This window comes from Neoarius graeffei, chromosome 3 (assembly GCF_027579695.1).
Source record: "Neoarius graeffei isolate fNeoGra1 chromosome 3, fNeoGra1.pri, whole genome shotgun sequence".
In the NCBI taxonomy this organism is placed as follows: Eukaryota; Metazoa; Chordata; class Actinopteri; order Siluriformes; family Ariidae; genus Neoarius; species Neoarius graeffei.
Window position 1 is genome coordinate 64,457,295 of NC_083571.1, and position 27,693 is coordinate 64,484,987.

Below are 27,693 nucleotides of genomic sequence, written 5' to 3' on the forward strand. Positions count from 1 at the left end.
CAGTCTCTTCTCCTGTTAACCTTTTTGTCATTGTTGTTTATCACCCTTCTGGCCCCATGGGATGTTTCTTTGATAAACTGGATATCCTACTCAGCTCCTTCCCAGAAGATGGCACCCCACTGATGCTCCTGGGAGACTTCAACCTCCACCTAGAAGTCTCCCACTCTGCTGCCTTCCTTCACCTACTCCATTCCTTTGATCTCTCCCTGGTGAACTCTCCTCCAACCCATAAAGCTGGCAAACTTCTTGACCTGGAAACTTCTTTTCCTCTGAAATTGCTCTGCCTCAGATCCCACAGTTACCCCTCTCTGTCTGTCTGACCACCACTTCATTTCATTCTCCCTCCCTTTTCCTCTCCACCCATCATCCCCCCTCCTACCTCCACTGTTACAGTCCACTGAAACCGCCACTCCATTTCTCCCTCCTAGTCCCTGGATGTCTGAGACACTTCACTCTTACAGAATCAGTCTCCATGCAGCAGAGAGGAAGTGGAGAAAATCCAGGGCCCCTGCCGACCTGTCCCGCTACCAGTCCCTCCTTGCTGAGTTCACAGCCTCACTCAGCCAAGATCAAGATTTATCACTCCAAAATTCATACCTCCATTTCCAACCCTCATCAACTGTTTTCTCTTCTCTCCTCAACTCTCCGCTAGCTGCACCTCAGTCCTCCATCACTGCAGAGGACTTTGTGGTCTTTTTGAGGAGATCATAGCCATCCACAACTCCTTCACCACGCCTGCCTCACCCTCCCTGTCTCTTCCCCTTACTCTCTTTTCCCCTCTCTCCACTTCAGATATCTCCCAGCTCCTGCTCTCTCACTGTCTGACCTTCTGTGCCTTTGACTCTATCCCCTCATCTCTCCTCCAGACTATCACTCCTGACATCCTCCCATTTATCACCTCCCTCATTGTCCTCTGGATACTTTCCCTCCAGCTTCAAATGGGCCTACATCACCCCTCTGCTGAAAAAAAAACATCTTAGACCCCTCTGTCATCCAGAGTTACTGTCCTGTTTCTCTTCTTCCCTTCCTGTCAAAGACACTTAAATGTGCTGTTGCTAACCAGCTCTCTTCTTTTCTCTCATGGAACAACCTCCTGGATCATCACTAGTCTGGCTTCTGAGCCAGACACTCAACCAAGACTGCATTTCTCTCCATCAATGAGGCACTTCATGCAGCATGTGCTGCTTCCCTCTCTTTGGTCTTGATTCTCCTTGATCTTTCTGCTGCATTTGACACTGTTGATCACTCTATCCTCCTGTCATTCTTATCAGCTCAAGGGATCTGCAGGACAGCCCTAGACTGGTTCAAGTCCTACCTCTCTGGTTCCTCCTTCCAGTTTACCTCGTCTGGTACTGTATCAGCACCATGCCCACTTACCACCGGTGTCCATCATGGTTCAATCCTTGGTCCACTTCTCTTCTCCCTCTACAACCAGTCTCTTGGCCCAGTTATCTCTGCTCATGGTCTATCCTACCACTGCTACTGTATGTTGATGACACCCAACTGTTTCTCTCTTTTCCTCCTTCTGACACAGATTTCTGTTCACATCTCTGCTTGCCTGCATGTCATCCAGACTTGGATGGACAACCAACACCTGAAGCTCAACTCAGGCAAGGCAGAGGTAATCTACATTCCTGCTCCACCCCTGGACATTGTCCCCTGAGGGATATCTCTAGGTCTCCTTCGCCCAGTGCAAAGAACCTAGGGGTTGTGTTTGATGACAAACTCTCCTCCTCAGTGAACATTGCTGCAGTGACCCAGACATGTAAATTCCTGCTCTACAACATCCAAAGGATCTGCCCTTTTCTTACCACCTACCCTACTCAGCTCCAGGTCCAAGCACTGATCCTCTCCCGCCTGGACTACTGCAACTCTCTCCTTGTTGGCCTTTCAGCTTCTGCCATCAGACCCCTGCAGCTCATCCAGAATGCTGCAGCTCGCCTGGTCTCCAACCTCCCTTGTTTTTCCCATGTCACCCCTCTGCTTGCCAACCTGCACTGACTACCTATCGCAGCTTGCATCAAATTTAAGACATTGGTGCTAGCTTACCAGGCTCTCAAGGGTATTGCTGTCACTTGTTCAGTTGGCACTAGAACTTTCTTGTCTAGAAATTCAGCACTTTGTGTACCTGACTTTTGCACTCATTGTACAATGCTCTGGATAAGAGCGTCTGCTAAATGCCATGTAATGTAATGCAATGTCATATAATATGACCACCTTCAAGGCACCTTACACTAGAAATTTGCATATCGAACATGATTGGTGCACAGCAGTAAAGCTTATTTCATGACATCATAATATAATCTCGTACACAACACATTCTTGATTCTGATTGGTCAAAAGGTTGATTCATTTTCCACAACAGTAACTCTGACTGTTGCCATATTAACAACTCGATCAGATGCTCCATAAAATCTCATGTATTTCAAAATGCGTTTATTTAAGAACATTTAAAAATCTAATCCTTGCTGTGCTGAAGTTTTTTGTAAGGGGATATTTATTTAACTTTTTTTTTTTTAAAGCTGTCTCAGGATTCAGTGCCTTGTAGTAGTCAGTCTTGCTTAGGAAAAGTCTTCAGGACAGAGGAGTTGAAGCTTTGTGGTTTCTCAGTAACAAGACAAGCTGCATTTTCTGTCTTGTTAACGTTCCAACACATTGAATGTGACTGTAAAACAACAACAACGTGTCATTCATTAATAAATTAGAAATTGTAATCATTGGCAAATTGCTGTGGTATAAGAGGAATAAAACACTCCATGATGTGCTATTACAGGAAATTAATCAACTTCAGATTGTATAGAACCATGCATTTTATTCCTTACATATGTAACACTTCTTAAAACAATGTTATTCCATGATATGGAGAACTGAGTACTGAAAATGTGTCAGTTATAAATAGAAAAATGTTAATCTACCACCATGATAAATTTACGAACTGTAAAGCTGTAAAATATGTTCCAGAAATATTCAATGTTTAAACACGTTTTTTGATAATTATTTAAATTGTATGTTTGAGTAACTGTATAGTCCTGTATAAATTATTCAAGCAATTTTATTTCAACATATTTCGGGATATTCCTTGGCTGGATATGTTGGTGACTATATTTAGATAATATATTAAATATTCAGTGGAAGATTTGTCGTCCTCTGCTGGCTGTAGCGTGAAAAACATTTAAGGACAAAATTTTACAACTCTGCTGCCCCCTGCTGGACATATCAGACTCCTCCGCTCTCTCTTGATTCACCTGGGATGGAATGTAAATGTAAACAGCAGATTCGAATGAAAAAAAGTGGAATGAAGTGAATTTATGACAATTTTTAGGCTTTATGACAGAATTACTACTATTGATGAATGCTAATGGATTTTCCAGATAACCAGTGTCAAGTCTCTCTCTCTCTCTCTCTCTCTCTCTCTCTCTCTCTCTCACACACACTTAAAATTCAATTCATGTTTCACTAACACAAGTTAGTGAAACTCTTAGCCCAATTATAATTAATTAAATGTTATTATATTCTAGAAAATCTCTTAAGACCAGCGTTTATTGTCTCTCATTGTAAATCTAACATACTGATTTGCTGCAGTTTCCAGCAATTATGCTCAATCAAAATAGTGCACAGCGCATTTACATTATCTACGACATACAGGAACTAACATGTTTGCAACAAAATTAACTTTGTACAAACTGATGGAACATAAAGCAAATTACAGACGATTTTATGAGGATAAACACGCGTCCCTCCCAAAACTTGCATAGGCTTACCGTTGACTCAAAACCTATCCAATATGGCGGACGGGTTGACGTAGGTCAAACAGAGTCTAACTGCGCATGCTTGGAAGGCTAGTCTCGTCCAGGATGAGAAATACCGCGAGATTTGAATTTGAAAACTGGCGGTTGAATACTGAATCTTTTACGGAAGAGGAGAAGCAGTGTAAAGTACGTCCTGTTTTTAAATGTTTATGATTCAGATATGTAAAATGTGTGATATAGTGGGGTTTTTTTTTTACATTCTGGGGATGTAAATTATGATTTTGATAGTGTTTGTTAATATTATGTGGAGATAGTTGGTCACTTGTGTTGTTTTTCTCTACGTTGCTGGTTTAACTGTTAGCTACTTTGGCTAACGGAGCTTTTGTTGTAGATAGTAACAAGGTCTCGTGCTTTGTGCGAGTTAAAAAACTCAAATAAATAAAACTGAATTCAGGTTTAATAATGAAAGTTAGTTTATTCATCGTGTAGCTGTTTTTAGATAGCTCGCTATTAAATTAATGACGTGCGAAATGATTATTTTCTGTGAATCGCCTCATTTAGTTCAGTCCAGAAAAGTGATTCGACTCATTTGGTTCAGTCCAGTGAAATGAATCGACTCAGTTCAGAACGGTTTAAAAAAAATGAACCGACTCATTTAGTTCAGTCCAGTAAAATGAACCGATTGATTGATTTAGTTCAGTTCAGGATAAAAGAAGTTTGTATGGCCAGATTCGTGACTAGAACTTTGTACTGTTTTTAAACTGCTTGTGTAGAGGTCATTTAAAATAAGTGGTAATAATTGTGCATTAATTGTACATTAATGGTTAATTTAGCATATCTAAATATATTAATGGTTAATTTAGCATATCTAAGTATATTAATGGATGATATAATAGTATTATAAAAAAACAATTTTGTTACTGTATAATCTAGGTCCAGGCCTCCCACATTAAGACAACACAAGACACTTCTGATGTCTTTCTGGCGTTTAGCCCTAAGACACAGTTTGTAAAATAGAAAGGATCTGTGTCTGGATTGAATTTATGCAGAAAGTTAACAAACCTTTGATAAGAGAAGTGAGTCAGTACATTTACTGAGGTCAGTGTCGGCGCTCCTGGTAACCGGGTTTGAGTTAAAACCCAAAGGAGCAAAACCCATATGTACTCACTTTATTGTGAGTACGTCTAGATACTGATTTATAGTGTAAGAAATACTCTTTGAATAGTGCTGATAAGCGATGTGCAATACTCGTCCAGATGAAGAACACTTGTAGTTTCTGCATGTGCACTACTGTGGGTCATGTTTTCCCATCGATGGAGATTAACATTCAATGGGACTCGGAAAGATCAGGTAATCTCCTGGAACGCTCCATGTTGATGACTAATAAATCAACACTAAATGCAGAACCCTTTGTCTATACATATATTTACCCTTCTACATGTACATAGCTTTTTGTTTTTGTTTACACTTTTTATCTGTTTGTACTAAAGTGAAACCGGAGTCAAATTCCTCGTGTGTGTTCACATACCTGGCAAAGTTTTTTTTTTTTTTTAATTATTTTTATTTTTAAGGTGCTTTGCATGTCAAGGTCACGTACATGTGTGTGTGCGTGGATTATTAACTGTAAACACACTAGTAAGCTTTGAGATGTCAGGTGGTGTCTCTCTCTTCATTTTCTGCTTTGAGGTCTCCAGTCGTTTGTAGCTGTGAAAGATGAATATGACATATATATTGGTTAAGTGATTTTGTATGTATCTGTGTGTCTTAGGAGCATCAACATGACTGCTGATTCTGAACTGGAGATCCGTGAAACTTTCCAGCGTGCTCAGAAAGCGCACAACAACAAGGCCAAGCTGGTGGCCAGTCTGAAGAACATGTATGTTCAGGTAATAATGTGTGTCTTATTTCTAAACATGCTCAGAATTTTGTAAAGCTTGGCAGTATGAGTAGCCATTTTGTATATATTGGACAGGGCTTGGTCCAAAGTTCACTGTGTGTGTTGTGTAGTTACAGGATAAGGCAGCATTCCACGAGGAGTTTCTGCGCTGCCTAAAATATGCGTTGATTGTGTACACCAGAGAGCCGGCGGTGGAAAGCGTCATCGACTTTGTGGTCAAGTTTGCCGTCAGCTTCGAGACACCCATGAACGAGGTGGAGGATGAGGAGGAGGAAGAGGAGGAGGATACATTTCTGAACTTCCTGTTCAACTTTCTGTTGGAGGTAATCTACAGCAGAGGGCATAGAAATACAATAAGCCAGTGAAACTTGACATGATACGAATGTTGTGAACCATAATAAGTACATTTTGTCTGTCATAGTGTCATGGAGTGAGCAGCCATGCGGTTCGGTTCCGGGTGTGTCAGCTGGTGAACAAGCTGCTGGGCAGTCTGAGTGAGAACGCGCAGATTGATGACGAGCTATGTGAACAGATCCACAAGGCCATGCTGATCCGTGTCACAGATAAATACCCCAATGTTAGGATCCAGGCCGTGCTTGCCATGGCCCGCCTGCAGGACCCAGAGAGCCCTGATTGTCCCACGGTCAACGGTACACATACCGTTACAGCACCTACTCAGCCATTACAGATCTATTACTCAGTTTAAATGTTTTGTGGTGCTTTGGAAGTGATGTAACTTCTATTTAATTAACCTGAAATTGTGTAAACTAATTGTGTGCGTGTGTGCATTTTTAAAGCATACATGCTGCTTTTGGAGAACGACTCAAATCCTGAGGTCCGGAGAGCCGTCCTGTCCTGCATCGCACCCTCTGCCCTCACGCTCCCTAAAATCTACAGACGTACTCGTGATGTTAAAGAGAAAGTCCGCAAACTGGCCTATCAGGTACACACACACACACGCTGATGTGCATAATTTCAACACACTATTTGCAACAGGGTCAAATTATGGCCCTTTTCCACTACCCTTTTTCAGCTCGCTTCAGCTCACTTCAGCCCGACACGGCTTGCGTTTCGACTACCAAAAAACAGCACGACTCAGCTCGCTTCAGCCCTGCTTAGCCCCTAAAACTCGCACCATTTTGGAGTGGGGCTGAAGCGAGCCAAAGCGAGCTGAGTGAGGCTGGGGGCGTGAGCAGACACTCCCCTGTGCACTGATTGGTGAGGAGGAGTGTCCTCACATGCCCACACACGCCCCGCGAGCACGCTGGGATCTGTAAACACCGCAAACCCGGAAGGAGAAGAATTACGAATTACGAGAATTTCTGAAGCCTTATGCGCCTCGCCTCATCTGTACGCTCTTGCCAGTATCTGTTGGCGTTGTCGGTGACAACAAGCCACAGAACCAAGACCAGCAACACTAACGACTCCATGTCCTCCATGTTTATTGTTTACTATCCGGGTTGTGAGACTACCGCTTAAAAGATCACTGATGTCACTGTTTGTGCTGCTTAACGACATCACCTGACGTCCACCCACTTTCGCTAACTCCACCCAATGTGTCCACCCACTTCCAGCCAGCACGGTTCAGCGCGGTTGTAGTCGAAATGCAACTCCAACAGCCCCGCTCAGCTCGACTCAGCCCAACTCAGCACGGCTCAGCCACGTTTGTAGTGGAAAAGCGGCAATAGTTTGGAGAAGAACCAGTCATGAGTGATTATATTGAGCTTTATACTGTCACCCTCTCCATCTTGGTTACTGAAACCTTTTTCATTTTAAAGCATTATTAAGGCTTTAAAAGTGAAATCTTGCAAAGAAATTATATTACCGTAGCGGTTCGCTAGGCGTGGGTGGAGCACAGAGGACGGCAGGACAGAGATCAGGTTCGTATATGGTTTTTTTTATTGTCAAACTTTTCAGTCAAAACAACGTGTTATTAGGAGACTAGAGACACAGACTAGCATCTCGTCTGGCGAAGAGCTCCCCTGCTCTCCACTCTCCTTCCCTAAATAGGGCGCGGTCACTGGGAAGACACACACAAACACAGGTTAATTGCCGTCAGGTGTAGTGATTCTGCCACTTACCTTCCCTGACTCCGCCCTCCTGTCACAGACCGGCGCTTGACCACGCCCCCGCTGCCACATACCCCTACCGCCCGACTCAGGCCGGGCAGCTGTCCGGCCTGCAGTCGACACACCCCCCCCCCACCCCCCCCCACCCCCGACGGGAGAGGAAGTCTGCCACGACCATCTGCGCCCCCGGCCTGTGGCCCACCTTAAAATTGAAGGGTTGGAGTGCCAGATACCAAGGGGTGATCCGCGCGTTGGCATCCTTCATGCGGTGGAGCCACTGGAGGGGCGCGTGGTCCGAACAGGGGGTGAAAGGGCACCCCAGCAGGTAGTAGCGGAGGGTGAGGACCGCCCACTTGATCGCCAGACACACTCGATCGTGCTGTAGCGCCCCTCACGCACTGACAGCTTCCTGCTGATATACAGGACGGGGTGGTCCTCCACCTCCTGGGACAAAACCGCCCGCGCCCTCTGTCTGACGCATCGGTCTGCAACACAAAGGGGAGAGAAAAGTCGGGGAAGTGTAAAAGTGGCCCCCCACACAGTGCAGCCTTCACTTCAGAAAAAGCCCGCTGGCATTGCTCCGTCCACTGGACCGGATCTGGTGCCCCCTTTTTAGTGAGGTCAGTCAGCGGGCTGGTGACGTCTGAATAATTAGGTATAAACCTACGGTAATAGCCAGCCAGCCCCAGGAACTGTCTCACCCCCTTTTTGGTCTTGGGCCTCGGGCAGGCCGCAATCGCTGCCGTCTTATTAATTTGGGGACGCACCTGCCCGTTGCCCAAGTGGAAGCCCAGATACCGTACTTCCACCCGCCTAATCGCACACTTCTTTGGGTTGGCTGTGAGCCCCGCTCGTCTCAGCGACGTAAGGACGGCCCTCAGATGTTCGAGGTGCCTCTGCCAGTCATTACTATAGATGATGATGTCATCTAGATAGGCGGCCGCATAAGTGGCTTGAGGGCGGAGGACTCTGTCCATCAGCCGCTGAAACGTAGCGGGCGCCCCAAACAGAACGGTGACGAATTGGTGTAAACCAAACGGTGTGGAAAAGGCCTTTTTTTTTCTCGGGATAGTGGAGTCAAGGGGATCGGGCCAATATCCCTTCGTCAAATCCAGCGTCGAATAAAAGCGAGCAGTGCTGAGTCGATCGAGCAACTCATCAATACGAGGCATCGGGTACGCATTGAATTTAGACACCGCGTTGACTCTTCTATAGTCCACACAGAACCGGACCGACCTGTCGGCCTTGGGTACCAAGACCACCAGGCTGCTCCAGTCACTGTGGGACTCCTCGACGATGCCCATTTCGAGCATGGTCTCAAGTTCTTCCTGAACCACCTCTTTTTTTGTGTTTGGGTAGCCTGTAAGGGCGGCTACGCACTACTGCTCCTGGGGGTATCTCTGTGGTGCTCTATGAGGTTAGCGCAACCGGGCAGGGGCGAAAACACATCCGAAAACTTGGTCTGCAACTGGGCGACCTCCATGAGTTGGGTCGGGGAGAGGTGGTCTCCACAGGGGACCGGAGAGGTGCGTGATGCCAATGCCCCCTTTTGAACCTCCAGCCCCAGCTCCGCCTTCTCCGGAACCACCAACACCACGGGGACCTCCTCATTCCAGAGTTTAAGTAGGTTGAGGTGGTAAATTTGTAGTGCCCCACCCCTGTCCGTTCGCCTCACCTCGTAGTTGACGTCCCTGACTCGCCGTGTGACCTCAAAGGGCCCTTGCCACTTGGCGATCAATTTGGAGCTCGATGTGGGCAACAGTACGAGTACTTTATCTCCCGGTGTGAACTCCCTAAGGCGCGTACCCTTGTTGTACAGGCGGGCTTGCCGCTCTTGGGCCTGCCGCAAATTCTCCTGGGTTAGATGGGTGAGCGTGTGGAGTTTTGCGCGCAGGTCCATAACGTACTGAATTTCGTTCTTACTTTGTGAAGGTTCCTCTTCCCAATTTTCTCGCAGCACGTCTAGGATGCCGCGCGGCTTATGCCCATATAATAATTCGAACGGGGAGAACCCCGTGGAGGCTTGGGGGACCTCTCGCACTGAGAACAACAAGGGCTCGAGCCACTGATCCCAATTACGTGCGTCCTCACTTACGAATTTTTTAGTGATATTTTTGAGGGTGCGATTGAACCGTTCCACTAAACTGTCTGTTTGTGGGTGATACACGCTGGTGCGGATCAGCTTAATCCCCAATAACCCATACAGTTCGCGCAGTGTCTGTGACATAAATGTGGTGCTTTGATCAGTCAGAATCTCTTTCGTGATTCCAACTCGGCAGATAACGTGGAAGAGTGCCTCCGCAATACTGCGTGCTGAGATATTGCGCAGAGGCACTGCTTCCGGGTATCACGTTGCATAGTCCACCAGAACTAATATAAAGCGGTACCCTCGTGCTGACCGATCTAATGGCCCGACAAGATCCATCCCAATTCTCTCAAACGGGGTCTCGATTAATGGGAGGGGGCGCAAAGGCGCTTTTGGAATGGCCGCCGGATTTACTAACTGGCATTCGCGGCATGCCGTGCACCACCTACGAACATCGCCGCGAATCCCCGGCCAATAGAATCGGGCCATTATTTGGGCTAGTGTCTTATTCTGCCCTAAGTGTCCAGCCATGGGATTAAAATGAGCCGCCTGGAATACCAATTCCCGGTGGCTCTTTGGAATTAAAAGTTGCGTGACTCGCTCTTTAGTCTGAGTGTCCAGCCATGGGATTAAAATGAGCCGCCTGGAATACCAATTCCCGGTGGCTCTTTGGAATTAAAAGTTGCGTGACTCGCTCTTTAGTCTGAGTGTCCTGCGTCACTCGGTATAACCTATCCTTCGCGAAGTAGGGGAAGGACGGGGTGGCGTTCGGCTGGAGTGTTTGACCATCGATTACTCTCACTTGGTCAAACGCATGTCGCAGAGTCTCGTCTCGCGACTGCTCTAATGGGAAATCTGCGAGGGATTCCCCAATAGAGAGAGGAGGGGCCGGCGGCTCCTCACTCTGACGCGGAGATGACGTAGACGGCTCTGCGACAGCTGCTCCCGCCAAAGCGACACCGGGACCTCCCCCCCCTTAAATGGCAGGACCCACTCTTGACTAAGTGTGTCATCAAATCCCGAAATCCCGGCCAGTCAGTCCCCAAAATTAAAGAGTGGGTAAGGCGAGGATTAACCGCCGCCTTCACTATAACTTTTTCCCCTCTGAAAAAAATGTGGACCGACACCAAAGGGTAGCGGTGAACATCCCCGTGTGCACACAACACCTTCACTCCCTGTGCTCCCCCCAATGCCTTGTTTTGAACCAGCCTTTGGCGAATTGAGGTCTGATTACAACCAGAATCCACCAACGCCTGATATGTAGCCCCTTGGATACTCAGCAGTATGCAATACGCTCCGGCCCGATCGAGGGCGGCCTCTGGCGCGTCAGGGATCCAAACCACCGCGCCCACTTCCATTGCCGTGCACTGCTGTTGAAGGTGGCCCGGCTCCCTGCAGCACCAGCAAACCGGCCCGGGCTTTCCCTCTGCCCCGGTGTTCTGGGGCTCACTCACCTGAGGGGGGGGGGGAGAGACAGACACAGAAGGGAGAAACGGGAGGGCACCGCGGGTGCGGCGGGCCGGCTGGGGTGGCGCCGGCCCCCGTCTCCGCGGGTGCGGCGGGCCGGCTGGGGTGGCGCCGGCCCCCGTCTCCGCGGGTGCGGCGGGCCCCCGTCTCCGCGGGTGCGGCGGGCCGGCTGGGGTGGTGCCGGCCCCCGTCTCCGCGGTGGGGGAATGGGGCGAGCACGGGACACAGAAGGAGGGGGAGAGAGAGAAGAGGAGACGCCGTCTGCTGTCCTGCCGCCGGAACAGCCACCAAATGATCCTCCGCCAGCTCGACTGCCTGATCCAGCGACGCCGGGCGGTGGCACTGGACCCACTCTGCGGTTCCTGCTGGTAAGCGAGCAATGAATTGTTCCAGCACCACCTGGTCGATGATCCCCTCGGCGTCGCGGTTGTCGGCCCTCAACCACCGCCAGCAGGCCTCCCGGAGCTGCTGGCCAAACGTGAACGGCCGGCTGACTTCCTCCAAGCGCAAAGCGCGGAAGCGCTGGCGCTGTTGCTCTGGAGTGCGCCCCACGCGCTGGAGGACGGCCCGGCAGAGGTCCGCGTAGGGCGGTCGGCGGGGAGCTGTAGCGCGGCCAGCTGTGCCTCTCCGTTAGGAGGGGGAGAAGGTGCGCCGCGTGCTGCTCCATCGGCCACCCCGAGGCTTCTGCGACTTGTTCGAATAGCATGATGAAAGCCTCGGGGTCATCCTGTGAACCCATCTTGGTGATAGTGAGGGGAGATGGGCCTGCGGCCGGAGCGCTGGTGGACCCCGCCGACGCGAGGAGGTGCCGGAACGCCTCGCAGTCTTCCTGCTGGGCCAGCACCAGGGCTTCGAAGCGTCGCTCTTGTTCCTTCCGGAGGGTGACGAGCGCCTGGTGCTGGCTTTGTTGGGCCGTGGCGAGGGCGTGGACCAGGTCGGCGAACGGGGAGGACTCCATGGGGCTGATCGGCTGGTGCTCCACTCTGAATTCCCGGGTTTCGGCACCACTGTAGCGGTTCGCTAGACGTGGGTGGAGCACAGAGGACGGCAGGACAGAGATCAGGTTCGTATATGGGTTTTTTATTGTCAAACTTTTCAGTCTAAACAACATGTTATTAGGAGATTAGAGACACGGACTAGCGTCTCGTCCGGCGATGAGCTCCCCTGCTCTCCGCTCTCCTTCCCTAAATAGGGCGCGGTCACTGGGAAGACACACACACACAAACAGGTTAATTGCCGTCAGGTGTAGTGATTCTGCCACTTACCTTCCCTGACTCCGCCCTCCTGTCACAGACCGGTGCTTGACCACGCCCCCGCTGCCACAATTACTTTCAGTGGAGTTTGACCACTTGTCAGTTTTGCAGTGCAAACTTTCAATACAAATAAATTTTGCAAGCTCAAGACCAACTTCGAACAAAATATGTTCTTGGTCTTATAACGTCGCAAACCTGAGCAATGTACATCACTTTTAGACCTGACTATTTTATTTAAAATAAAGTAGGTAGTATTACATAGCAAGTCAGGAGGTTGGATTACATGAGAAGTGTTTTTGCATTTCAGGTGCTCGCTGAGAAAGTGCATATCCGAGCTTTGACCATCGCTCAGAGAGTCAGCCTGCTGCAGCAAGGACTCAACGACACTGCGGGTTAGTTTTGTGTGTATGTGGATACTTGAGGATGGGGGATAGAGCTGCCATGTTGTTTGCATAAGACACATCAGTACAAGAAGTGATAATTGCGCATGCATTTTCAGCCTCGGTGAAGGAGGTGGTGAAGCAGACACTCCTTCCCTCTTGGCTTCGCCTCCTTCAGGGAGACGTGCTGCAGTTACTACACAGACTGGACGTCGAGAACTGTGCTGACACGGCAGTGTCTGCCCTGCATGCCCATTTCTCTATGGCAACAACCCTCGGTGACCTACTGAATGTAGCTAAACTGGATGACAGGTGAGGACGAGGAGGCTGTTCAGTGAAAATCAATGTTTTTGCTTAATGTTTAGGATTTGAGCACTCTCTTATATACCACTGCATTGTGTGTGTGTGTGTGTGTGTGTGTGTGTAGAAAGCTGATCCCGTTAGATGCCCTGACATGTGAGAACGTGCTGTATTGGCGTGCGTTCTGTGAGTTTGTGAAGAGTAAAGGAGATGAGGGGGAGGAGTTTCTGGACAAACTCTTACCTGAACCTGCTCTATTTGCCGAGTATCTGTACAGGTATATACACAGCACTGTACTTCTGTATGGGTTTTTCTCTCTCTCTCTCACTCACACACACACACACACACACTGTAAAGTTGCACCATTTTGTGTAATTCTGTTCTTTGTGTGTAGTTATATGAAGACCCTTCCAGCCATGTGTGAAGATGACAGAGCTGATTTGAGTCAGCTGGAGTCCGTGATGGTGAAGGAGTTCATCACGCAGCAGCTCATCCAGCTAGTGGACTGCTTAGACACTGCAGAGGAGGGAGGAAGGTAATACACATATTACCTTATTGTATAGAATTACAGTAGGTGTGTTCTGCTAAGAGCCCTGTGATGACCTGGCGACTTGTCCAGGGTGTACCCCGCCTTTCGCCCGTAGTCAGCTGGGATAGGATCCAGCTTGCCTGCAACCCTGTAGAAGGATAAAGCGGCTAGAGATGAGGTGTTCTGCTAAGAAAATTGAGTGACTAATTAATTGCTTACAGTATAATCAAGGACATGAATTGACAAGATAACGGTCAATTTTGACTCGAGGGTTTCTTTAAGTAAAAAATATTCACAACAAGACACTAAACTCCAAAACTTAAAAACGTTCCTGATTAAAGGACCAGACATAGTACAGTATAATAAGTTCAGATTTTTCTTTCCTCCCCCCCAGAAAACGTGTGCTTGCAGTCCTGAAGGAGATGCTGGTGCTGCCGAACACACCCCTCTCTCTGATCAGTCAGCTGGTACAGAGACTCATGAGAATTATCCACGACGATCAGCAGCGCATCACAACGGTGTGTGTGTGAAGTGATTAATCTGAATAAGTCCTTACACTAACATTTTTGACCAAATCAAGCAAGTTTGTGCTGAATAAATGAGTTTGTGCATGAGAAACAGGTAGCTGAGATCATCTCTGACGTGAGGGAGCCGATTGTGCCCGTCACACAAACTGAGGATGAGAACGAGAAACGCAAAAGACAAGTTAAAGTGAGTCTTTACACAAATGATTCACTGTATTGTACTCCAACACATTCACTGTCTGCTAAGATATACCGATGAGCTTGCTAATGTCTACTCTGACTCTGGAGTATATGGTTTTCCTTTCAAATATGCATCTTTCAGAGCAAAATGCCATTCTAGTATTGTCTTTTCTCTGAAAATTAGTGTTTTCCTTTCCAGATTTTTCTGTAATTTCTGTCTCAAGTGCTCTCTGTCTGTCTGTAGCTGGCAGAGGTGAAGGTGTGTATAATGGAGTGGAAGCAACAGCTGGAAGAATGCATCAGTGCTCAGGACTTCAGTCGCGCTGCTGAGTTGAAGAACTCCATTACTGAGCTGGAGGAGCTGAAGAACCAGTTGACACAGGAGAACACACATGCTGAACCTGCAAAAGAGCAGGACGCAGAGAAGGTGTACACACACACACACACACACACACACACAATTATCGGCAATTATCGTGATACTAAAGTATAACTCCACCTATTACATAATTTTGAAAAATACTAAAAAGTGTGCAAGGGGCTAAAGAAGGGGGTGGGGCGGGAAAATGGCATAAACTCCTGTGAGCACTGAGTTTCGATCAGTATATTTTTGAAAACGACCGCTGTCTCACAGATTCCCATTCAACGGCGGGGACTGGGGGAGCTGGGCCGTCCACCAGCAGAGATGCCTACTAGTACGGATTGGCCGTATTTTGTACGGAAAAGTTATGTAAATACGATGTTACGGCAAACAGTATTATTCTTTATGGAATTATTATAAAGTCTTAAATTCCAGCGAGTTGTTTTTAAATGTCCAAGCGACTTTTTCAATCCATGCGCGATTCACGGCTATTTATTTTTATGACAACCACACATGCTGTGTGTGACATGCGCAGATTCCGCACATTTGTTCGCGCTATTTTCGATACAGTAGAATGGCCGTGCATTACACCCAGTCAAAAGGGCAATGGATACGCGCACTGCAAACTGCGTAGAACTGACATTAACATCACTCATAGTGGTCGTGATGACTGCAGGCGGCATGTCAACTACAAAAAAAACATATGGAGTATGCTGAAATGGCGAGTCAGGCGGAAAGTAAATCTGGGGGTATCCAGCAATTTTTTACGAAATCTGTGGATGAAAAGACACGGAACGTGACACGTGCTGAAGCGGTGATGGTTGGCCTATGCTTGGAGTTGAACTTGCCAATTAGTGCCATGAAATGTGAGTTAAACTTATTCAGTTTCTTTTTACATGTCTGATTTTTATTCACTGAAATATCAAACACTGGCTGTACTTCTTTAATTCAAAGTCTTTTCAGTGTTGCAAGTGCAAATGTACATGTAGTATGATCAAAAACAGAATTTTATGATTAGTGCTGTTGGGATTGTGGCAAAAAATTGATCATTCCACTGTTTTAAATACAATTATAAATGTCATTTTATTCAATGTCTCTTCTGAAGCATTATGCTGAAGTATTTATATATTGGGACATTAAGATGATAATGTCGGACTGACTTTGGCATGAAATAAGACATTTTTTTTTTTTTAATTTTATTAGAATCCGTTAACAGGTAGAATATTTTGCCAGGCAATATAATACTTTTGAGGAGTTACATTCAATACCAATGATTGGTAGTCAACCGTAATGTCTGCAAACAGGGAACACTATTGTATTTAGAAAAATGTGATATATTGTATGCTCTAGAAATTTGTTGAGTGGAGATTCAGTTGAGATGGCTACTAGTGTTTTGTTTATTCACTTCACACAAAACAGTTCTTTTTAATAATTTAAATGTTAAACATATTGGTATATACACCTATTTATAATGCAAATGCGCATAAATTAATGTTACTGAAAGTCATTCCAAAATACTGAAAAATGTTTTCAAGAATACTGAAATTCAAAATTTGGAGTAGGCATCTCTGCACCAGTGTTTTAGACTATTTATTTATGTATTTATTTTTAAAAATCAACATATTCATGATGTCAAGAAGTACCATACGGTTGACTCTGTGGGCATCGGCCTTGAAAGCATCAGGATGATTTTAACCAGTAGATGGCATTTTGAGCCATAAAATGATGAATTTTTGAAAAATGGTAATTTTGTCAATATTAACACCAGAATAGACCTCTTCGGCTCCATTGCAGTGCTGTGGTCACGTTTGAAATGGGTAAACTATAGATGAAAGTCTTCCAGATTTACCCGGAAATCCAGATGTTTGACACAACTCTTGAAAATCTCCTGTTTTCCGAATGGAGAAATTTATTTTTCAGATTTTTTGCATTCCGTTTCATAGAAATTCGTTTTTGCGATCGCGCGGCTTGTTTACGTTCGCCGCCATTTTTGTAGTCTCGCAATGCTTGCTGGTGTGTACGAGACCTTATATGCTTATATACATACCTCATGTCATGTGAACAAGATTTTATCGCGATAAGAGAGGAAAAGGCACTGCCAAATCCAGCCTCTCAACCCAAGACAAGACAGTCCGTTCATAGCATAGCAAAAAACATTAAAAAAGCCATTTGGGGAAAGCGCAAGAGAAAACAAAACAGCTGTAAGGCTGTGGAACAACCGAAGAAGAAGAGGGTATAGATCAGGGGCCACCAACCTTTGTGAAACTGAGAGCTACTCCTTGGGTACCGATTAATGCGAAGGGCTACCAGTTTCATATGCACTTCTGAAATAACAAATTTGCTCAATTTCCCTTTACTTATGTTATTAATAATGATATTCATCTATGTGAAGACACTGGTCATGTTTATGATTTCTCACAATAATCATCAACAATGATTTAACAAGGTAGAAAACAGATAAATATCAATATGCAACACTTTATTTCTATAAATCTCTGCAAGTATTTACATTTTCAAATGATCACTTCGACAACATTTTCAACAGCCACTAACAATTTTTAACAAATCATGCACTACGTTGCACCATGTTTGTACAGATTATCAATTATGTAACATACAAAAATCAACTTTCAGATTTTCAGAACTTATCACCAAATCTGCAGCATTTTTTTAACAAAATCATCATATATTACATTTAACAAACACGTTTGTTACGATTTTTCAATAATTGAACTCAACTTTGCCATGGCACTGCCATGTTGCCACTGAGAACATCTGATATCTGTTTTTGTCTGTCAGTGGGAAGCCTAGCATTGCACAGGGCTTTCCACAAGCGCCGGCTGCCGGCCATACAGCTGACTACACAATTAAGTCCAGCCGGCTACTTTAATGACTTATTTTTGTAGCCCACAGGCTCTAAATATTAATTTTCGATTTTAATAAAATTAAATGTTTATCTAACGGACTGACAGTAATGTCAAACTGAACCGCACTCATTTAAGTTGTGATTCGCGCTGTTTGTACCGATAATAACCACAAATTCCCCGCCGACTTCGTTGATCAGGGGAGAGTAACTCATCCGCAGCCCTGACATGCGGTGTGTGTGCGCGCGGACTCGGCGGAGGCAGTAGTGTGTCGGGGCTGTCGGAGGGAACAGAAGCAGAGATAACGCTTATTTTGTCTCCGGTAAACCAGTCTTCTCTCGTTCAATTACGTGCTGGCATCAAAAGACACCGTTGGTTGTAAATGAAACCAAAGTGAGTCGTTGGAGTGTATTTTTATACACAAATGGAGAAATGTTCGCCGAGTGTTTAATTGTGTAGCCCCACTGCAGACCGTTGTCATTGTTAATTCATAGCATGCTCAGCTGCGTGAATGTGTCATGCACTGAAAATAAGAGATTTACAAGCCAGGAACGCCTCATGATGCAATACGCAAGAAAAGAAAGAAGATTTACTGCCATTTTACTTTGTATTTGAGTAAAGTGAATAAATAAATGGTCTGTGGAAAATGCATTTAATCCTGGGAACTGCGTGCACAGGAGTTTATTTTGTGTTTACTCCCCCCGGCTGGCTACTTATTTGTCATGGCTGGCTAGTATGAGCCTTAGGCTACATCCACACGACAACGGCAACGAGATTTAAAAAAAATATATATATATATCACGTCCACATGGGCAACGTATCAGTAAAATATCAGGTACATATGGCAACGCTTGCTGAAAACGATGCAATACACATGCCACACCTCTAGGTGCGCTGTAAGACGGTCCCATCAGAGACGCAGAACAATAGAAGTAGTAAGGACGCATACGCATAAACTATCATGCACGAGACTTCATATTAGCCACAAAGTCAGAAAAAATCTGTTTGTAAAATTACATTATAATGACCAAATACAATGAAAAGTATTTTTCCAGTCTCACCTGTGAAAGGTAATCCCATGTGATCTCGTTTGGACGGCAAACCTGTTGGTACAGTTAAACGCAGTACATGAATGAGGCATCTTTATTCTCCGCTTTGCCCCATCCAATATGGCGGCGAGGATGACGTATGATTCTACGCGGAAGGCGGCGTCTTTAATGGTCCGGAATAAATTGAATGCTACACGTTGATGGATTAATTTGTTCTTCTACGCCCTTTTTGAGGAATGTATTGTAGGACTTAAACCAACATCTGAAGAGGTGAGATCGCTCCTTTTTTTCCCTATTTTTGCTGGCGGGATTGAGACTGCCCTAAGAGCTATTCTCTCTCTCTCTCTCTCTCTCTCTCTCTCTCTCTCTCTCACTTTGCACCATTACACAATAAATATTCACAGTGAAAATATTTTGTAAGCGCGTTTCATGAACCAAGTTATAGGATTTGTTGACAACTCGCATCGAGTTCGTTACACTTCTACCCGGCGTGAAGCACATGTGGTTGTGACGTCATTATAAACAAATCCGTTCTACTCATCCAGACTACTTCGCAACGGCACCATTGCCAGATCTTTCCACTCTGGAACCCGTTCTCAAAAGATTTCGTTTTGGGGCACCCAAAACGCCGGTGCCGTGTGGACGCCAGGCCGAAACGATAAACAATTTTATCAGATTCACCTGAATCCGTTGCCGTGTGGACAGGGCCTTAGTGGAAAGCCCTGATTGCATGCTGTTCACCAGTGTATTGTAATCTGGGCTGTAACTTGACCCTGCAACTCTGAGTGTGTCTTGCAGATGTGCATCAGTGAGGCGTGTTCTGTGTTTGTTCTTGATGAAGTTCATGTCAGAAAAGGCTGATTCACAAAGATGGGTTGAACCAAACAGGCTGGCAACCTTCACAGCTGCTGTGCATACACCACTGTACTTTTGTGTCAACAAGGCACCAAAACAAGGCGCCGTCGGTAGTCACTGATACCAGTTTTTCCAATGGTACGTTTTTCTCCGCGAAAAACTCCTTCACCGTGTTATAGATGTCAACTCCCCTCGTAGTTGTCTTTAGGGGCAGCAGTGTCAGAAGATCTTTTGTGGAGAAATCCTCAAACACCATCCGGATAAAGACCATCAGCTGTGCTGTACTGCTGCTGTCCACGGACTCGTCACACTGGATGCTGAACCACCTGCACTTCGCCAGATCCCGGTCCAGCTGATCGGCCAAGTTCCCGGACATAGCCGACACTCTTCTAGCCATTGTAAATGCCCCCAGTTGGACATCGGAAAGAGTGGAGATGACATCGGTTCCATAATTCTCATCTTTAAGCACAGTTTTTGCAATTATCATCATTGCTTCTTTGAAAACCTCCCTGTCTGAAAATGCCTTCTTTTTCTTAATCAAGAAATGTGTAGCTCTAAATGAGGTTTCAGTTGCTTTTCGGGAGTTTTTCACTGGTCTTGTGAATAAAGACTGCCGTTTGCACAAAGCTGCCTTCAACTCGCGGGCCTTTTCCGCTCGTAGTGCGCTTCCCGGTGGGTAGTTAGCATGGTAGCTTGTGTGACACGTCCTGAAATGTCTCTCCACATTGTGCTGCTTTACCGTCGCTCCGCAAATGAGACACATGCAGGAATCTTTCACAGTTGTAAAAAAGAGCTCTTCCTCCCATTCTTTGTGAAAATGATATGTTTTCTTTCTTTTTTTCTGCCATGTTGTCAGGGGTAAATCATCTCCGCACCTTCGCTGCACTGCTAGCTGGTCTCCACGGCAACCGTTGCTGTGGAGACCAGCTAGCTCTAATCTAATTATTATTATTATTATTATTATTATTATTATTATTTTAATGATTGTCATTTTCAAATTTATACCAATGCAAGTGTGATTTTAAAAAAGAATAGCAAAAAAAAATAATTAGATGCAGCTCACTGGTAAGTGGCGCTATAGTGAGCTATTTTTAGAACAGGCCTGCGGGCGACTCGTGGTCCTTGCGGGCGACTCGTGGTCCTTGCAGGCAACCTGGTGCCCGCGGGCACCACGTTGGTGACCCCTGGTCTAGATTTAGTGGTGTCCGTTTCACAGCTGGTTTTCACTTACCCTAGCAGACTGTCGTCTTTGGCTTTTACAAAACTATGAACTTTGCAGTGCATTACACACACACACACACACACACACACACACACAGTTCAAACCAGTTAAGTTTTAGTGCATTATTAATAGTTTGAAATCTTTAAAGTGGCATGATAATAAGAACATATTATTTTTGATAATAGTTTGTGTTGAATAAACTCAATTTTACAAGATAATGTGGCTGATTTATCTTTTCTGAATGAGTTTACTGTTACAGTAAATATATATCTGATTAATAAGACCTGAATTGATTCAATATCAAAACAATTTCATGAAAGTGTGAACTATTTAATATCAGTTGAATTATTATTTTCTAAACATATATGCAGTATTGCACATAAGATGTGACAGCATCACTTTATATAAGTTTTGACATCCAATAGTGAAAATTCTGAATTTAGAACAATGCATTCCTGAAAATTTACTCATTAACTAGGGGAATTAAATTTTATATTTTTGACATGGGGGCGGCATGGTGGTGTAGTGGTTAGCGCTGTCGCCTCACAGCAAGAAGGTCTGGGTTCGAGCCCCGTGGCCGGTGAGGGCCTTTCTGTGCAGAGTTTGCATGTTCTCCCCGTGTCCGCGTGGGTTTCCTCCGGGTTTCCTCCGGTTTCCCCCACAGTCCAAAGACATGCAGGTTAGGTTAACTGGTGACTCTAAGGCTACATCCACACAACAACGGCAACGAGATGTTATTTAAAAATATATCGCGTCCAAATGGGCAACAATCAGTAAAATATCAGGTCCATATGGCAACGCAACGCTTGCTGAAAACGGTGCAATACACATGCCACACCTCTAGGGGCGCTGTAAGACGGTCCCTTCGGAGACACCAGAACAATAGAAGTAAGGACGCATGCGCATAAACTATTATGCGCGAGACTTCATATTAGCCACAAAGTCAGAAAAATCTGTTTGTAAAATTACATTATAATGACCAAATACAATGAAAAGTATTTTTCCAGTCTCACCTGTGAAAGGTAATCCCATGTGATCTCGTTTGGACGGCAAACCTGTTGGTACAGTTAAACGCAGCTAATCTTTATTCTCCACTTTGACCTCTCCAAAATGGCGGCGAGGATGACATGATTCTACGCGGAAGGTGGCGTCTTTAATGGTCCGGAATAAATTGAATGCTACATGTTGATGGATTAATTTGTTGTTTCTCACCTGTGAAAGGTAATCCCATATGATCTCGTTTGGACGGTAAACCTGTTGGTACAGTTAAACGCAGCACATGAATCTTTATTCTCCGCTTTGACCTATCCAATATGGCGACGAGGATGACGTATGATTCTACGCGGAAGGCGGCGTCTTTTTAATCGTCCGGAATAAATTGAATGCTACACGTTGATGGATTAATTTCTTCTACGCCCTTTTTGAGGAATGTATTGTAGGACTTAAACCAACATCTGAAGAGGTAAGATCGCTCCTTTTTTTTTTTCCCTATTTTTGCTGGCGGGATTGACTCTGCCCTAAGGGCAGAGTCTCTCTCTCTCTCTCTCTCTCTCTCTGTCTCTCTCTCTCTCTCTCTCTCACTTTGCACCCTTACACAATAAATATTCACAGTGAAAATATTTTGTAAGCACGTTTCATGAACCAAGTTATAGGATTTGTTGACAACTCGCATCGAGTTCGTTACACTTCTACCCGGCGTGAAGCACTCACAGTCATGTGGTTGTGACGTCATCGTAAACAAATCCGTTCTACTCATCCAGACGACTTCACAGCGGCAACGTTGCCAGATCTTTCCACTCTGGAACCCGTTCTCAAAAAGATTGCGTTTTGGGCACCCAAAACACCGGTGCCGTGTGGACGCCAGGCCTAAATGATAAGCAATTGTATCGGAGTCACCTGAATCCGTTGCCATGTGGACAAGGCCTAAATTGACCGTAGGTGTGAATGTGAGTGTGAATGGTTGTCTGTGTCTATGTGTCAGCCCTGTGATGACCTGGCGACTTGTCCAGGGTGTACCCCGCCTTTCGCCCGTAGTCAGCTGGGATAGGCTCCAGCTTGCCTGCGACCCTGTAGAACAGGATAAAGCGGCTACATATAATGAGATGTTATTAAAAAATTTTCGGAGGTAAGAAAATATTAAGTTTACAAACGAATTTGAAGTGTTTGTTAGTTGTATGCGCTGTAGTATTGAAACCTTTGTCTTGCTGAGCCAGTTAAATTTGTATTTCTTTTATATTTGGATTACAAGAATTAAGAGAGAGAAGATTTCAAGCTTTTCAAACTTTTGACAAAAGTGTGTTTGACGCATTTTAGCGAGGAGGATTTTATTAATACTTGAAAGCAAAGTAATGCACTGTGAGTTGGCTTAGTGGTTCGTGTGTCCACCTCTTGATCGGGAAATCATGAGTTCTACTCACTGTCGGGTCATACCAAAGACCATCATAAAAATGGTACCTACTGCCATTTTGCAAGGCATGCTGCAATACAGATGCAAGTGGGGAGTCAAACTCTCGTGGTTACCAGAGGACTAGCCCCCCGCTGTAACCCTAGCTACGTGAGAGGCGGAGGGCTACGGAAACGGAGAGCGGCGCCACATGGTCTGGGAAGGACTTTGATTTGAAAGCAAAGTAAGGAGATTAAAACCTGATGCTCTGCCGAGTCTTGAAGAAAAGATTACAAGAAAAAGGTCACTTCCCGCAAAGCCAAAGGTAATCCATAGACCTAAGGCCTTGCTGAAAGATGAACAGACACAAATCAGCAGGGGATTTTGAGCCAACAGGCAGTGAAAATATGGTTTCAAGATATTCGCCGTGGACTATTCCGCAACCATGTGGACTTGTGTTTACCCATTTCAGATCATGTGATCTTGAGTCTGAGGAGGTCTATTGATGCATTTCATCACAATATAGTTATATCGCTTAGTTTACAGCTCAAAAAAACACGTGAAAGTCTGCAGTACTTCTTTAATGCAATATCCATCCATCCATTTTCTTTTACTTATTCAAAGTCGGGTCGTGGTGGCCGCAGGCTAAGCAGGGTATTCCAGGCGTCCATCTCCCCAGCAATGCTTTCCGGTTCCTCCTGGGGTTTAATACAATATTATAGTATTTTGTACACTGTTAATTTGGTAACTTATATTAAATTTAGTATCACTTCAGCATGATTAGTTTTGTGTCATATTTAATTTCTCAGTGTTCATTTAATTCTCCTCTAGCATGTTTTAAACTGTTTGCATGTGTGTGTGGTCAGTTCTTGGTTTCAGGTTTAGAACTCTCCAATATTTCATCTCGATTTACCAAGGTAAATCGAATGTAGATAAAATTTATTACTCCTAAAAATCTGATAAGTGTCACTTTTAAGTATAATTCACACTGTATGGCTCAAAGTATGTGGACCCTTGAAAAACATGCCCATATTTGAGCCTTCCCCAAACTGCTGCCACAAAGTTAGAAGCCAAGTTTGGTGTGGAAGAACTCAACCAAACATGAACTAGAATGCCGACTGCACGCCAGGCGTCTTCATCTGACATCTGAAATGGGATATTCAGAAATGTATTCACACAAGGGTGTGATGACCAGGTGTCCACATACGTTTGGCCATATAGTGTGGCCATATAATATGAGCAATAAAGTTTAATCTCAAAGCAAGCATGAAACTACTACTTCCTAGCTAACCCAATAAGCTGTTTCCTAACTGGAAATGATCTGTTTTCACTTTCTAAACTGGAACAAATCTTTTGTGGACCTTTGTTTAAAGCTGATCAGTCTTTACCCTCTGAAGCCCCTAAAAATTTTCATCCCCAGCCAATAGATAATTCCTTGTTGGACCAAATAGATGGATTATCTCCAGTTTGATCTGTTTGGAAAATATGCCTCACGCTGGAGCTGATTGCATTATGAAAGCCCATGCCAGTTATCAGAATATAATTGTGTGAATCAAAGCTTTGCAACTAGCAGTCTACATTAATTAGCTGGCTCTTTGCTACAGTGTCTTGCAAAAGTATTCATCCCCCTTTGTGTTTGTCCTGTTTTGTCGCATTACAAGATGGAATTAAAATGGATTTTTGGGGGGTTAGCACTGTTTGATTTACACAACATGCCTACAGATTTAAATGTGAAAATTGTTTTATTGTGACACAAACAATAATTAAGATGGAAAAAAAAGAAATCTGGAGTGTGCATAGGTCCGTCTCCCCCCAAAAAAAGGTCAATACTTTGTAGAGCCTTGCTGCAATTACAGCTTTAAGTCTCTTGGGGTATGTCTCTATTAGCTTAGCACAGCTAGCCACTGGGATTTTTGCCCATTCCTCAAGGCAAAACTGCTCCAACTCCAAGTTAGATGGGTTGCGTTGGTGTACAGCAATCAAGTTGTGCCACAGATTCTCAATTGGATTGCGGTCTGGGCTTTGACTAGGCCATTCCAAGACATTTAAATGTTTCCCTTTAAACCACTCCAGTGTAGCTTTAGCAGTATGTTTAGGGTCATTGTCCTGCTGGAACGTGAACCTTCATCCCAGTCTCAAACCTCTGGCTGACTCAAACAGGTTTTCCTCCAGAATTGCCCTGTATTTATTGCCATCCATCTTTCCTTCAGTCCTGACCAGCTTTCCTGTCCCTGCAGATGAAAAATATCCCCACAGCCAGGGGCGCAGATACGTTTTTTGAACTGGGGGGGGGACAGCTGCCAGCAAACCAACCCCAACATGTGTTGTCAACATGTGTTGACTTTCTAACTATGCCTGTGTGTTGCGTGAGCGGCAGTCAGTCAACAACTCTTCGCAAAGTTTCCTTATGAAGCAATATGCTCGCTGAAATTATGGCAGGGAACGCCAGATTAAACATTAAAACTGCCTTCTGAGCACTGTATCTACAGGCTACCACCGAAAGGAGGAGGATACCAGAAATGCATCTCTACTCCGTACGATTTTACTTTCACTACGACATTACTTTGAACAGACTATCAAAAAATTGCAAGGTGATATGATAAAGTAAGGCACAGTTTACTTACAGTCGTTGTTTTTTGAAAAAACGATGCAATCGTTTTCTGCCTTTTCGGTTTGGCACCCTTCATCATGCCGTGTTGGGGTCCTGAACTAGGAGCTGTCCCCGATATGCCTGTCAAACTTGTTGTGGGTAACCATAGCAACCAAGCTCGAGCTCGCAACCTGTGCAGTCTGCGCAGCTCAACCAACCGAATATCAGTCTTTGTTTTGTTTTATGTGAGTTGCTGCAACTATGTATACACTGCTGTGCACCTCAATAAACCGAATGGTAATTAGTCTTTTGATTTTTCCGTGAGGTTTGCCTTATGCAAAGACAGCATAGACATTTTTTCCTCCCTATAAGTGGGGGGGACCGAACGAGGTGAATTTAAATCTGGGTGGGACGAATCCCACCCATCCCACCCTCTATCTGCGCCCGTGCCCACAGCATGATACTGCCCCCACCATGCTTCACTGTAGGAATGGTGTTCTCAGGGTGTTGGGTTTGCACCACATGTGGCATTTCCCATGATGGCCAAAAAGATCAATTTTACTCTCATTTGGCCAGAGAATCATCTTCCATGTGTTTGGGGAGTCTGCCACGTGCTGTTGGACAAACTCCAAACGTGTTTTCTTTAAGCAATGGCTTTTTTTCTGGCCACTCTTCCATAAAGCCCCACTCTGTGGAGTGTACAGCTTAAAGTGGTCCTATGGACAGATACTCCCAGAGATGCCTACTAGTACGGACTGGCCGTATTTTGTACGGAAAAGTTACGTAAATATGATGTTACGGCAAACAATGTTATTCTGTACGGAATTATTATAAAGTCTTAAAAAATTCAAGTGAGTTATTTTTAAATGTCCAAGCGACTTTTTCAATCCATGTGCGATTCACGGCTAGGCTATTTATTTTTACGACAACCACACATGCTGTGTGTGACATGCGCAGATTCCGCACATTTGTTTGCGCTATTTTTGATACGGTAGAATGGCCATGCATTACACCCAGTCAAAAGGGCAATGGATACGCGCACTGCAAACTGTGTAGAACTGATATTAACATGGTCGTGATGACTGCACGCGGCATGTCAACTCCAAAAAACATATGGAGTACGCTGAAATGGCGAGTCAGGCGGAAAGTAAATCTGGGGGTATCCAGCAGTTTTTTACGAAATCTGTGGATGAAAAGACACGGAACGTGACACGTGCTGAAGCGGTGATGGTTGACATGTGCTTGTAGTTGAACTTGCCAATTAGTGCCATGAAATGTGAGTTAAACTTATTCAGTTTCTTTTTACATGTCTGATTTTTATTCACTGAAATATCAAACACTGGCTGTAGTTCTTTAATTCAAAGTCTTTTCAGTGTTGCAAGTGCAAATGTACATGTAGTATGATCAAAAACAGAATTTTATGATTAGTGCTGTTGGGATTGTGGCAAAAAATTGATCATTCCACTGTTTTAAATACAATTATAAATGTCATTTTATTCAATGTCTCTTCTGAAGCATTATGCTGAAGTATTTATATATTGGGACATTAAGATGATAATGTCGGACTCTCTTTGGCATGAAATAAGACTTTTTTTATTTTATTTTATTAGAATCCGTTAACAGGTAGAACATTTTGCCAGGCAATATAATATAATACTTTTGAGGAGTTACATTCAATACCAATGATTGGTAGTCAACCATGATGTCTGCAAACAGGGAACACTATTGTATTTAGAAAAATGTGATATATTGTATGCTCTAGAAATTTGTTGAGTGGAAATTCAGTTGAGATGGCTGCTAGTGTTTTGTTTATTCAATTCACACAAAACAGTTCTTTTTAATAATTTAAATGTTAAACATATTGGTATATACACCTCTTTATAATGGAAATGCGCATAAATTAATGTTACTGAAAGTCATTCCAAAATACTGAAA

The 27,693-nt window shown here is 44.7% G+C and overlaps 1 protein-coding gene across 2 annotated transcripts in view; it reads left to right on the plus strand.

Moving 5' to 3' along the window:
- Positions 1-3,874: 3,874 nt before the first annotated feature.
- The window catches only part of ncapg (non-SMC condensin I complex, subunit G), a 28,745-nt gene continuing 4,926 nt past the window's right edge, over positions 3,875-27,693 (plus strand). The window contains exons 1-13 of one of the 2 annotated variants that reach the window (XM_060917130.1): positions 3,875-3,935; positions 5,518-5,635; positions 5,757-5,969; positions 6,068-6,296; positions 6,444-6,589; positions 12,829-12,913; positions 13,021-13,213; positions 13,329-13,478; positions 13,596-13,736; positions 14,125-14,248; positions 14,352-14,441; positions 14,679-14,861; positions 24,035-24,085. In XM_060917130.1, the coding sequence (XP_060773113.1) occupies positions 5,528-5,635; positions 5,757-5,969; positions 6,068-6,296; positions 6,444-6,589; positions 12,829-12,913; positions 13,021-13,213; positions 13,329-13,478; positions 13,596-13,736; positions 14,125-14,248; positions 14,352-14,441; positions 14,679-14,861; positions 24,035-24,085 (1,713 nt within the window). In that variant the 5' untranslated portion in view covers positions 3,875-3,935; positions 5,518-5,527. The remainder of the gene's footprint in view (positions 3,936-5,517; positions 5,636-5,756; positions 5,970-6,067; positions 6,297-6,443; positions 6,590-12,828; positions 12,914-13,020; positions 13,214-13,328; positions 13,479-13,595; positions 13,737-14,124; positions 14,249-14,351; positions 14,442-14,678; positions 14,862-24,034; positions 24,086-27,693) is intronic. The other variant, XM_060917131.1, reaches the window with a different exon arrangement.